The 13,680-nt window shown below is 40.3% G+C and overlaps 1 protein-coding gene across 13 annotated transcripts in view; it reads right to left on the bottom strand.

Moving 5' to 3' along the window:
- Positions 1 to 9,991: 9,991 nt before the first annotated feature.
- Positions 9,992 to 13,680, bottom strand: part of fcho2 (FCH and mu domain containing endocytic adaptor 2) — a 55,524-nt gene continuing 51,835 nt past the window's right edge. For all 13 annotated transcript variants that reach the window (XM_035390115.1, XM_035390113.1, XM_035390119.1 and 10 more), the window contains one exon: positions 9,992 to 13,473. In XM_035390115.1, coding sequence (XP_035246006.1) covers positions 13,451 to 13,473 — 23 coding nt within the window. In that variant the 3' untranslated portion in view covers positions 9,992 to 13,450. The remainder of the gene's footprint in view (positions 13,474 to 13,680) is intronic.

Consider the following 13,680-nt stretch of genomic DNA (forward strand, 5'->3'; position numbering starts at 1 on the left):
TCTTGTACAAATATATAATCATCATCATCATAGTAATCATAATCATCATCATAATGCATATTATTAGTATTATTATGGACAAGTTGCATAAGTAAGGAAACGTACTAGGAGTAGTGTGGAGTGGTTAATGCAAATGCTTTTGAATCCAGACTGGTGTGAAATCAAATTAAACTGAGTTAGGGCTGGTGTGAAATTAAGTCACATTTTAGTCTTATGAAATCAGTTCGGGGGTCACATCAAGCCTTTAAGAGTTGAAAGAAAGAGAGGGATGAAGCACAAGAGAAAGACGAGTGCGCACGCATAGCTATCGGAACACGAGCAGCAATCCGTCCTGTCAACTGACATTTCACACTCTATTGTCTGACGCCAGCGTTATATATAAAACTCATTACTATGAATGCATGCTGTAATAGTTAAACAATCACTCCTGCATGTTAGAGTGAAAGATTTTAAAAAGCGCCACGCTCTGCGGAGAGCACGCGATACGTCTTACAGAAGGTGCAGTGAGTTCTGGGTAATGGCGTAGGCCTTTTTACACGCAGGCAAGAGACTGCACATACTGCTCACTGCTTTTATTGTTGTTTCCGGACTAGCTAGCTTTCTGAGATATTATACAAACAAGCCCATTTATTGTTTGCGCAGTAAAATATTTTGTCATCATATACAATCTTATGATTGACTTTGTTTTGTGGTCTTAAAACACATTCAGAGTTTAGATGTATTTGATAAAGAATTGAATAACACAGAATATAACAATACATATCTGATTATATTTTTGACCAACAATATTGGGCAATGTTTATGCTTCATAAAATAGACAGAGGCTAATATAAAGAAATATACTTGAGTGGTTGAGAGGCAGAAAAAATGATGTGTACATTCTCAGCAAGTACTTGTTTCTCTTGTCCCTAATCATGTTGTTGAAGGATTAACAGTTTTGGTTTTGAATTATCATATGGTGTAGCTGACAGACGTGCTGTAATCTACTACCCAAATGCATGTTTCACAACCACAGCAAAACACTCACAATCATAAATTATACATTTCCCATACAAACACAACCACATATTGACTTTTTTTTTGCATAGAATAATATAGTGTCTCTTTCAGGGAATTCTGCAATTTGCTAACAGTATATAAAACATCTATACAAAATTTCCTCAACTTTAATTTGTGGTTCGAAAATCTCACATATTTAATTTCCTCTCTTTACCTACTCCATGGGACCTCTCACATTGCCATTTTTAATCAACATTATTAGCATTTTGAAGTGTAGGGGCTAGTGGAAGATGTACATTAATGTATTGTTAGTTAATGTATGTTAGTTTTGCATGTTTCAATTGTCACTAGATTGTGTGCTGGACATTTTAAGTGGATGAAAGGACAACTTGACAAATTACTGAGAGCTATAAGAGAGCACATAAAATGGCATCAGAATTGCATTACAGTACATCATGATGCAAATTGCTGCTGCCTGCCATGGGTCAATAGAGGAATATTAAAGGGAAGCTCCAGCCAAAAATCATTATTCAATGTGTTGGCCCTCACCTTAGGAATAATTAAAGTGTTAAATATAATACTTTAGTCCGCAATTAAGAAAATGTACTAAGCCCCACACCTACACAACAGTGTAACCTCCACTGTCCCTCATTGTAGAGAGCTCAAAAATGTTGACAGACTGAAAGGACAAATCAGGACTTCAAACCTTCAGTTATGTCTTAAATATTGATTGTGAGTACAGAAACAATGAGAAAACAATACACCTGATTCCATTACACTATATTCCACAATTCTGAAGATACCACTATTCACTTAAATGATGACAAGAGAGGGAGTTATATCCAAGTGAAATGATCATCTCAAATGGTCTTCTGCAGATGCAGAGGAAAGATCTGATTTTGACACAGGAAACAGAGGTCACAGATTATGACGAGAGCATTCCAAATGAGGATCTTTGGAGTTCCTGTACTGTTACCAGACACATTTGAGCAGACATTAAAGTTATGGACTCAGAGATATGATGGCTCCACCCTTTCTGCACCCTTTTACAGCCTCCAGCATTTATGCATGGAGAGGCACAAACCAGGCCGCAGCAGATGCTCGCATGCGACTGCAGCAAATGCTTTAGAGAGAGGAGCGCCAGGAAGGCGAGGATCGTCAGTGCCCCTGCCAGCACACGCGCAGGTCTGTGGTGGTTACACCGCGAGATTACACTGCATGGCTGCAGAAAGGGGGGGAGGGGCATCTACCCAGAGGGGTGACCTGCACTCAGACTGTGCTGCTTACTGCATCTGGAACAGAGCTGGGCACACAAGGCCCTGCTGCGTTTCCTTACTGCATTCAGCGATGAAGCGGCGCACGCTTTCACACCGCCTTGCGCGTGATGCCGAACGCGCGGCCCGGCGCGTTTTACGCGTCGCGTGCGGCCGTGCCTCGCCGCCAGGCTCGGGCGAACTCCTTCCTGTTCCTGAGCGCGGCCTTTCAGAGTGGCTCCTTTTGCTGTGAGGCGGTAATGAATTTAAGGACGGCCCGGACAAAGAATCCACGTGTTTAGAGAACACTGCCGAGCTTCAGGATTGCAGGCCCTTTTGATTTAAAAAGTCCAAATATTTGTAATTGGGACATTTCCCCTCAGCAGATCCCCGGACCCCTGCTGTTTACCTTATTTAAAACAGGAGGGGGGGGGGGGGGGGGGGGCGTGGGGGCCGGTGTGCTGCCGAGAGCCCCCGGATCTGGGGGTGGGGGTTGGGGGGGGTGTTCAGACAAGCCGAGCTGATGTGAGACATCAGGAACAGCCTCTGCTTCTGAGTACTTAGCAGACGCAAGGAAAGGATGGGACAGGCGGAAGGAGCAGGGCTCCAACGCTGCAGCCTGAGGATGCTGACTCACAGAGGTTTAACTAGCACCAGGACGCCTGACCCTTTTTACATGCACTCCTTATGTTGTCTTTGGGTCCCTGGGTGCAAGCTGTAATCTGTCTTATCTAAGGCCTGTGTGTAAAAACACCACTAAAGAGCTCTTCAGAGTGAGTGAGTCAGAAAAAAAAATCTTAAAATAACTGCAAGATGAATTTCTCTTGAAGAAATGGTGACTTCAAACAAGCAGTACAAGTAGTGTTTGATGGGAAACACAAGGACAAGCAGTGTAAACCAGTGCGAGACTGTCTGTTTGACTCAGGCCATCTTGAACATGGATTGATGCTGTGTAAACCATTCCAATCAAGCCGGTTCCGTAAATGACGTCAGCTCCTGTCTGTGAACTTTCAGTGTTGACAGTAGACATCTAATAATACCCAGACTCATGAGCTCTATTTATTTAGTCTGGAGACCAATTAGGAATTAGTCAATATCTGGGGATCCTCAACTTTGGATAGTTAATGCTTCATTCGAAACACTAAAATGCATATATAGATGTATATTATTTCAAAGTAATGTTATTGTAATCCTCTCCAAACCTCTTCTCCTTCCCATATGTGCAACAAAAGGAATATGTGAGTATTACTGGCTCTTTATATCAAGGCTGACGTTGTTTTCAGAATTATACATCATGTTAAATAATCAATAAGATATTTATTTCACAATACAGTAAAGGTATTTATTATATTTCGCAACTTAACATTGCAAAATATAATAAATATGGAGAGAAAAAAAACCTTCACAAAAAAAAGTAACGAAAATGTATGAACTTGCAGGAGACAGTTGTAGATGCAGGCACTCTCCTTTATTTCACAGCATCATACCCCCCCGCTCCTGCCCCTCCCCCCACACAGCGCATTAACAACAGCCAATTGCACAAAGCCTCCCGCTGCACGCGAGGTTTCCAGAGGCGCCAGTCACTCTTCGCTCGGGCCCTGCAGCTCCCCTGCAGCTCCCCGTGGCACATTCTGGGATTCCGCCCGTCCTCTCCATGCCTGGACCCCTTCCCTCCAGAGTGTCAGGGTTCTGAGGCATGTTCCCGCTAAGGTTCTGGGGATCCGCCCGTCCTCTCCATGCCTGGACCCCTTCCCTCCAGAGTGTCAGGGTTCTGAGGCATGTTCCCGCTAAGGTTCTGGGGATCCGCCCGTCCTCTCCTCGCCTGGACCCCTTCCCTCCAGAGTGCCAGGGGTCTGAGGCATGTTCCCGCTAAGTCAGCCTCAGCAGGGGAGCAGGCCTCTGACTGCCCAGTCCAAACACACCTAAGATAACAGCCCCCAAGTCTAACGGGTCACCCCCTCGATCGCAGCCACCCTCGCTCCCACCCCCCCCCCAAAATGTGCTCCCTCTAAACCCCAAAGGCAGCAGGAGCCAAGCGCAGGGTGATTTTTTTTTTTTTTTAACTGGCGGTTGTGAAAACAGCTTCAGTGTGAAAAGGTGTTTTTTCAGCCCTATGCTCCACTTCCATAAATCCTGGAATAATTGGCATCATGCAGTTCCAGCGGATCATTCCCTGTGCGAACGAGCACGGCAGATCAAGACAGATTTCCTCTTACAGAAGACAATCCCCTCACCGATACTTTCCCTTTCCTTTAAACCGTCGAGTGATATTAAAAAGACTGTGCTGCTGCAACATGTGTTTCATATCTCTGCTTTTTACATGGTGTCCCCAGGGCCTAGATTAAAAGGGAAGCCCAAGGAGATTTAAAAAAGAAAAAAAAAAAAAAAAAAAAAAACATTTTAAAAGGCATCCCCGTCACTTCAATAGCAGTTCTGACACTGGCGTACAATGCAGGAAGGAAAGAACTATTTCCTTTTCCTGTCACTGTGGTCAGGATCAGAAATGATTATATGCAGAACAAGATGCATGAAAGTAAAGCTTGCAACACTCATAAGTTCCAACATACCCCTTTATTGCATAATAACCAGCAATTTTTGAATCCCATAAGGATCTTTGCCAGGTCCAATTTCAAATGGTACACACATACCTAGTCTGCCAGCTACATCTAACTGCTGGTGCTATGTCTCATAGGTAAGTGGAGAACCATAGCCATAAAACGGTATAAATCGATAAATTAAAGTCATAGGTATTGGACTCCGGAGTGTGTTTATCATAATACATAAAGCATTGTGTGAAAAAACAATGTTACATGGAACATGGGCAAATCTTGGTTTTTCAGTTTTTTGTTTTTTTTGGTAGTTGTTGATTTTATCCACCTTGGACAGTGTGGGCTGAGAAAATGTCCAGGGTAGTGTCAATGACGAGAAAAGGAAAGGACAGAGGACTGAAATGCACGGCCGTCTTTTCTTGACAAACAGGGTGTGACATGCCTTAGCTAGCTTGGCACGGAAGCTAATTCTCCTCGCTGATCTGGCAGAGTCGGCGTTTGAGCAGTTCGTATCTGAGCAGTTCAGCTCACTGCCCGGGATTGGCTTCGTTACTGCAATGGTCACTGACACTCAGCTCTCCAGTGTTAAAGCTTTTCTTGGGCTCGGGTATTTTCGTAGGCATCTTGTTTTGAATATTAAATTTCCTAAAAAGTCAATAGGAGGCTGACTCGCAGAACCCAATAGTAAAATTACACAGAACTTTAGAACTTCAGCTAAGCTGGATTTTAATATAAATCTTCATTCTAGACTGACTGTGATGCTGTCCTCTTAAACAAAACACATTCCTCTTCCAAAAAAAATAAAAAAAACTTGAAAGAGGACACAAGGAAGCGACCAGTTTTCTTGCATTATAAGACATGAACATCCTATCATGCTCTGTGGCATGTATAAAAATGCTGAGCAGGCCCAGTTGACCTCGATTTTGGATCAAGACAGCAAGAGGAAAAGATCTAAGTGACTTTGAAAGAGGGTTCATTATTGGGGCACGGATGGAAGGAGCTTCACAGAGATGGCACAGAGACCACTAAACCGGTTAGTATAGGAACAGAAGTGACATCTGCATTTAGATCCATGGGAAAGACATCAGTAAATAGGGTTGAAATTGTGGTTGAAAGCACACATTCAATGAATGTGATGCTCGTGCACTCGTACGATGTACGGAAAAACAGAAGAGCAACTCTTCCTCAAAAAACCATAGGCCCTGGTCTACAGAGATATGGAAGAAATATGATGTGGTCAGATGAGTCGTCCTTCACCATATTCTCGACAAGTCGGCGAGTGCATGTGTGGTGTAAACTAAGAGACCGGTACAGGCCTGAATGCCATGCAGAAATTGTCCCTCAATAGCATCATTTTTGAAAATAAAATGTAATCATAAACAAGTAATCAATAAGTATCTAAATTATGTCAATAAAGGTTACTGTAAAGATGAACCTGCACACGGAGTCAGCAATGGAGTGTGGTGCATACAGTATGTATGGAACCTAAGCTCTCACATTTCTGGCTTGCAGGGGGTTCTGTGGAGAGAATGGGTAGGGGCAGTGGGGGTGGGGGGCAACTTCCCCAAAACTAGTATTACTTATATCAACTGTAATGAATCACTCTCAGTAGCTCTGTAGTTCCATATGCAGCATTAACAAATAGGATTCCTCATAAATCTCCATGATCGCATTTCAAATGATTTCAAACAATTTCACCATTATGAGCAAGTGAAGGTAAGCAGTGATAAGTAAAACTGGCATGCAAGAATAATGTTGTGTTTGCATATTATTCCCCAAACCCACATTGACTCACATTTAAACAGCTTCTCATTACTTCCTTGCACAGTCATGGGATAAACAGAATCTGTCATTGTTAGGTTACAGAGATATCACCCATCACTTGAAACTGATATGCAATTCCACTTTCCTCCATAGGGGGCCCTGCCCTACTCTCTTGATCAGAGTTTGTTCTAAAGCCTATCTTTCTCACCCTGGGGGAACCAGGACCACAACATATCCCTGGGTGCTAGTCTGGCTGCTAGATGCTAAAATCCATGGATGAAGACTCAATAGTTCTTGTACAAATTCACATGCACATTACATATTCTCCATCTCCCTGGGTGGATAAAATGGAGGGATTTGTTCCAGGGCACTGGAAGCATCACATTTTCCCATTTGCCAAATTCTGACACTTCTGTGAACTAAACCGGGAACACAGCATCAGAGTCACAGACATGCTGGCTTTGTGCAAATGGCATTGGCTGCGCACGGTGAGAGAAACTAATTGCTCAGCAACTCCAGCTGGTGGCTTAGTCAAGCTGGTCACTGGAAACACTAACGTTAGTTAATCCATCCCAACAGATGTCTAGTTGTATCAATTCCAGCATGATAGCCTTAGATAAATGTTCACATGCAAGCTTGGCACGGTATCATGAATTTTACCAATTGTTCGTGGTAGCTATTTGCTGAATAATATGGTGAAGCATTTTAAGTATAGCACAAAGGCCTAAGGAATGTCAATCTGTCGTTACAAAATCTGGGAACAATATAATAATGTCTAAACATGAAATTTAACATGGAAGGATAAAATCCTGGCCAAGCTACCAGCATTTAAATAATATAAACGTTGTTCCATAGGAAGCTCCTGTATGACTTAATAAAGTATAGAAAGACCTGAAAATGTAATTAAATGCTGGACGTGGAAGAATTTATCTCAACGGAAAACATTTATCAACTTGATATACATTAAAAATTCTGGAACAAAATGCCCTGGGTAACTGACTTGTTGCTACGGAGTAGTGTGCAGATTTTTTCCAGACTGTTTTTAATGTCAGTGTGGAAGGACCGATTCTGCCCCTCTCTGATCTGGAGGGAGAACAGCCCACGTGGCCTGCAATGCTGCCGGACCAGTTCAGAGTTTGATTCATGTCCAGGTCCTCCGGGCTTTGACAGGGAATCCACATTTTAATGCAATAAACTTACACCATCTTTATTTTCTCAGATGTTTTTCCTTATGTTTAGCAGAGATCAAATAGGCACATCTATTATAAATTGAGCATGAACGTAACCGATGTTCTACACATTTGCAAGGCCAAAATAACTCAATTTTATTACCCCGGTGGGCCTTTGAACAAACACAGCCATGACAGCATTTAGAAAATATGAAGAGCTCCCTGCTCTCAGCAGGTACTGATTTTTCAGCACGTAAATAACAAATCTTCACATCTGGGCGCTAGGCAACCCCCAATTAACATCCCCATGCCTCGCCATGCATGTTAAAGTGAACTTTTCTTCTTAAGGGATTAAGACTGCGAAGGAACATATTCTCAGGGCTGACATTTCTCCCCTGGTGAGAAAGTAATAGATGAAACAGGAGAGCTAGCTACCTCAGCTACAGTGCATATTTCGTACCACGACCCTTTTATCCTTGCCAGTTTAAAGTCTCTCAAAGCAGCACCTCCGAGACCATGAATGCCCCAGGGCCCAGAACTACTGCGAGCTCTACAACGGAGCCAAACAATTCCATAAACCCCCACTGAGACGCTGCCGCACAGCCCCTCCAACATCGAATGCACTGACCTTAGAAAGCCATCGCACGCTACTTGTCATCACACTGCTCCTTCACTGCAGAAGCCCCTCCTCATTCAAACAATTACACACGCACCTCCCCAGAGACTCAGAAATCATATCGTTCAGACTTACGCCGGCAGGACTGCAAGTTATTTATATTCTTATGTTGATTATTCCTTTGGCATTGATCGATTGATCTACAAATTGAACAATAAACTTCTACTACAAAAAGCTTGACGTATATCCATTTTTTCCCCCAAGGTGTACTAGGCGGAATATGAGTCTGCAGAAGATTCTGCCTTTTGCACAAGGATTAAATTATTGCATCTTTAAAGTAAAACTTAGATGATAAATAATCTTTGTTACTACATGTAAATTACATTATTTGATGTTTTCAGAAATTAAGATTGGCTTCATTTCAAACTACCAGCCTGGGCGTTTGATGTCACCATCTGCCCCATCTGACTTTTAATTCCACCGAATAAATATTCAGATTGCGCTTTCTTTGTCTCTTTTAAATCCTCATCATACAGCAGAAATTTCTTCGTACCTGCTATTTGTTGACTTTACTCTGAAACAGTTCATTTATATAATTTACTGAGCTGTCTGAAGAGGTAAAATAAACAGGCCGGTCAAGCATGTGTAATAGGGTCGCGGCAAGGTCAATAGGTAAATCCTACAAGTTTTCACTTCAGTATTTCTCAGATGGCAATGTATAATTCATAATACCCTCGATACCCTATGATTTATTTTAAACTAGCATGACCTAATTCTCTAGCTACATCCAATAAATGAATTAGACAAATTAGTGCTGACGTAGATCAAGTCAGAAAGAAAATTATGTAAATCAGATAAATACCTTATATGACCAAAAGTACCTGGACACCCCTTGGTCTGGGGCCGTTATTCATGGTTTCGACCTGGCCCCTTAGTTCCAGTGAAGACAAATCTTAATGCGATGGATTCTCAACGGTTCTGTGCTTCCAACTTTGTGGCAACAGTTTGGGGGAAGGCCCTTTCCTGCTTCAGCATGGCAATGACCCCATGGCACACAGCGAGGTCCATATAGAAATGGTTTTGTCGAGATCGGTGTGGAAGAACTTGACTGGCCTGCACAGAGCCCTGACCTCAACCCCATCCAACACCTTTGGGATCAATTGGAAAGCCAAATGTGAGCCAGGTCTAACTGCCCAATCAGTGCCCAACCTCACTAATGCTATTCTGGCTGAATGGAAGCAAATCCCTGCAAATGCTCCAATATCTAGTATATAGCCTTCCCAGAAGAGTGGAGATTGTTACAGCAGCAAAGGGTGGACCAGCTCCATATTAATGGCCATAAATTTGGATGAGAATTTGGATGTCATATGTCCACATACTTTTGACCATGTAATGTATAAGAATCTTTGTTCATGGATTTTTAAATATATGATAGAATCTGCAATTGAGAGACTTCAATAGTGCACCACTATTGTCCTGTAGTACTGTGTGGTCTGTGGTGTAGTAATCACCAAAATTGACAATGACTGACCCAACGAAGAAGCAGATTCTCAAATATGGCAATAACTGACCTATTATTCAAAAAAAGAAATGATCAGTACATATACCACTGCAATACGAAATAATACACACAACACCATGTTTAGTTGTAATCTTATATATGTATATATAATATATATATTACACATTTATTACAGGCACATTGAATTATAAAGACAAAAGTGGCAGAGATACTGTAAAATTTACATTTCATGAGAGATCATTTACATTTACAGATTGTTTACTTTCCTTTTGACTACATGATTTTTTTAAACATACAAACAATGAAATGAAAACAAAAGCTCCAAATGCCATAGAGTATTACTGATGATGTAGAGGCAGCAAGAGAGATTTCTGTGTAGAGAAGCAAGAACCAGCTCGCTAAATACGTTACATATATATTCAGTTCCTGTAGACTTATACTTCAACTCTGCTTAGAACAGCTTGGGGTTTCCAGTGTCATTTGCATTTACTGATACAGTATGTGTCCATGCAAGCCAGCTTACAGCCTTTTCCACTGTGAGCCATTTCATCAAATGGAAATAAACACTTTAAAAAAGACAAACACCTAAAATTTTTGTTTAAAATTGTGCTATGGAACACAAAACGATATTCAATCACTGTATAGTCAATTTTGCTGTAGGTTTGCTTTGCTGTAGTCAAATTTTTTAAAAAAAAGAAGAAAATCTGAAAAACTTTCCAAGAACATCCTGTTTTTCCCCAATCTCACTGCTGTCACAGTAATTAAATACAGCCACAGTAAGTGGATAGGCTTTTTAAACTGAAAGGCCTTAAAATGTCTCATCTTTGTGGCATGATGTGTGTAAAGCCAAATACAGCGTATAAAGCTACAGTTTCAACACATGCTGATCGCACGTATGTCACTGCTTCCTGCCACAGTTACTATTGTTAGAACGAAGACACACAAAAAAAGACTATTTCATTTATTTTTTGCCAATCCGTTCTTTGTTTACACCTTTTGGAGGCTATTGGCTTTTCCCAGAATGCAAAGCACTTTTGCTTTATGGACATTCCCGTTCAATCTATCTAAAAATGCAAAACAACGACTGGGTACCCTAAGCAGTTTATAATCAGAGTTTTAAGATGCCCTTTTATTTTAGTGGACTTCAAACACAGTAACTTCACACTACATAGGCAACAAGCTGCAGAGGTGCCGTAAAGTGGAATCTACCAATGCAATTACAGCACTTTAGGCTACGTGTCCATTTAACAGAGACTTCCATCAGAGAAAGCAATTTACTCAGAAATCTTGAAAATCATACTTGTAATAAATTTATTTTAAAATGATATATTGCTACCACTGACTGTAAAGAAAAGTAGCCCTTCCAGAGGTGGTCTTTTACAACGAGGCAATGACATACTACACAAATATTGCATCGGGTCAAGAAGAAAAAAAAAAAAACGAAAAAATCAAAAATAAAGGTGAGCACCAGAAGTTGGTTAGTGAATCATGTATGCGCGCACACGTTTTTTTTTCTTTTCTTTTGTGAAAACCTTGAGTTCAAAACACAAAAACAGAATCATCAGAAAGATAAAATGGCAGAAATATTTTTTTTTAGTGGCTTTAATAATGACCTAGGTCAAAATAGTTCCAGTTCCTTATTGCCCTTGTGTTGTACGAATTTATTAAATTAAATATAAACAGTAGGGACAAAAAAGTTAATTTGTAGTCTGACTCTGTTCTAAACTCTATTATGTAGGGGTAGTGTAAACTATAGCTTTAGATTGGAATCATATGCAAATTGGTATGACTATTTTCCAGAGGTATTCAGACTAACTCATTTACACTCTGAACCTTTTCCAAACAAGTAGTCATGTCTTTAAAATGTACTGAAGAGAATACACTGTCTGCTTATTTGGTTTCAATCTTTTTTCCCATGTTTAAATACTCATACTTCCATGACACTTTTCTTTCTTTTTTTTTTGGAATAATGCTACATTGCTTAAAAAGTGTGTTAATCTTTATACAATAAATTACAGATAAGTGAGCGTCATCCTTTTTAAAGCAACACATCTTATCACAAATACAGTTTCAACTCAATTTACTTACGCTAATACAAAGACTTTCTCTCCTCTTTTATTTTAGTGTATTTTAAGCCAGAGACATTAATGCAATGCATTTATTATAAAGTAGCTGTATTTAAAAAAAAAAAAGGGATACATTTAGTCCATTGTGGTACAGCTTGCACCATTAGTCAGGACAGGCCACACAGAAGTGGTGTGGAGGAGGTTTTGTGTTTCTGGTGTACTGGTTATGCGGCATGATGTAATATCAGAGCCAAGATGTCTGTGAAAGCTCCGGCCCCGGCAAGATGCGACACTGCCAAATGCCGAACGTGACTTACAGTACAGGATAATGCCTTACCGTTAATGGGGAAAGATGCCTTAGCATTAGCACTTATTTTCCAAGAGGCCCCATGTGGTTTCGATTCAAAGTGATGTTCAAAATCGTAAGAAAGGGCTGATACGCGAATCCTGAAACATATCACGAAACAATTTGCCCATGACTGATCATTTTGGAAGACAAATGCTGATATAAGGTTAGCTTGTTTAAAATGCAGCCAAGTCAGCTGCATTTCCCTTCAACATCCCAGTAACAAGAGTATAAAAGATGGTACGCACAAATGTTGTGCTATCTCGGTGTACTACAAAATACAAAATAGTTTAAGAAAACAGAAAAACAATAAGAAAATGAGGCACATTTTGAAGAAGTGGTAATTTTCTAATAAAAAAGAGGCACTGTTACTGTAAAACAGCTGACGGGGAGGTTTTCAACAGTCACGTCCGAGCGAAATTGACTTGCTTGCGCCACACTTCTGATCCACGTGTTCAGTTTAAGACAGCTTATATCGGAGTCATTGCACACGAACGGAACCAGACAAAATCCTGTTAACTAAACTTGGCTGCCATAGTTAACATTAAGCCTTCCTATAGTAAATAGCACGGTATTTAAACACTGAGGAAAGTTTAGGAAGGCATGCATTAATATGTCGTTCTCATTCCAGCATTAGAAGTTGTCATTATTGGCAGAGCTAAGGCTGAATATACATTAGAGAAAATGAACAATTCTAAAACTGCAGGAAAGATTGTTAGTGCAGGTATTTTTTTTTAAAGTTTTTTTTTTTTTAAAGGTTTTTAGCAGTCCATTATATTTGAATTACACTGTTATCTATACATATCAAACAAAGACTACATTTTTGACTTTATAAAAGTCTGAATAAATCAAAGTTAAAGAATTTTTTAATTTCATAAATTTCCTGACAGCCTGCATTTTTAAATCTTTTTTTCTTAAACAGTGTTCAAAATTCAGTGCTAATTTTCGTGTAGTAAAAATATTTCTTCCAAAAGGTGCATTTCAATTTATGCAAAGATGTTTCAAAAATGTCAAGAAAAAAAAAACAAAGGTATTTTGAAACCCTTCAGATTTGATTCCACCTTCCATAAATAGGACAAAAGAAATACCAGACAAAGAGTAAAATGTTGAATAGACACTTTCGTTATAGTGAAATTGTGCTTTGTGGAACAAACAACCCTTCACCATCAGCAGTCTGCCATGTATCGTCCTACAGGAAACAGAGCAACAGCAGCACAAATTAGACTGTGGATGGACAGAGATGAGATAACAGCATGTGCTTGGACAATGATTCAGAATCCTGATTAAGGTTAAGCACCATCTATGTCACTATGGCCACCTGCACATTAGGCCATATTGTTCACCATACTGTATTCACCATGTTGTTTTTTTATGATGGAGTAAAATGTTTTTCATT

Source organism: Anguilla anguilla, chromosome 14 (assembly GCF_013347855.1).
Source record: "Anguilla anguilla isolate fAngAng1 chromosome 14, fAngAng1.pri, whole genome shotgun sequence".
NCBI lineage: Eukaryota > Metazoa > Chordata > Actinopteri > Anguilliformes > Anguillidae > Anguilla > Anguilla anguilla.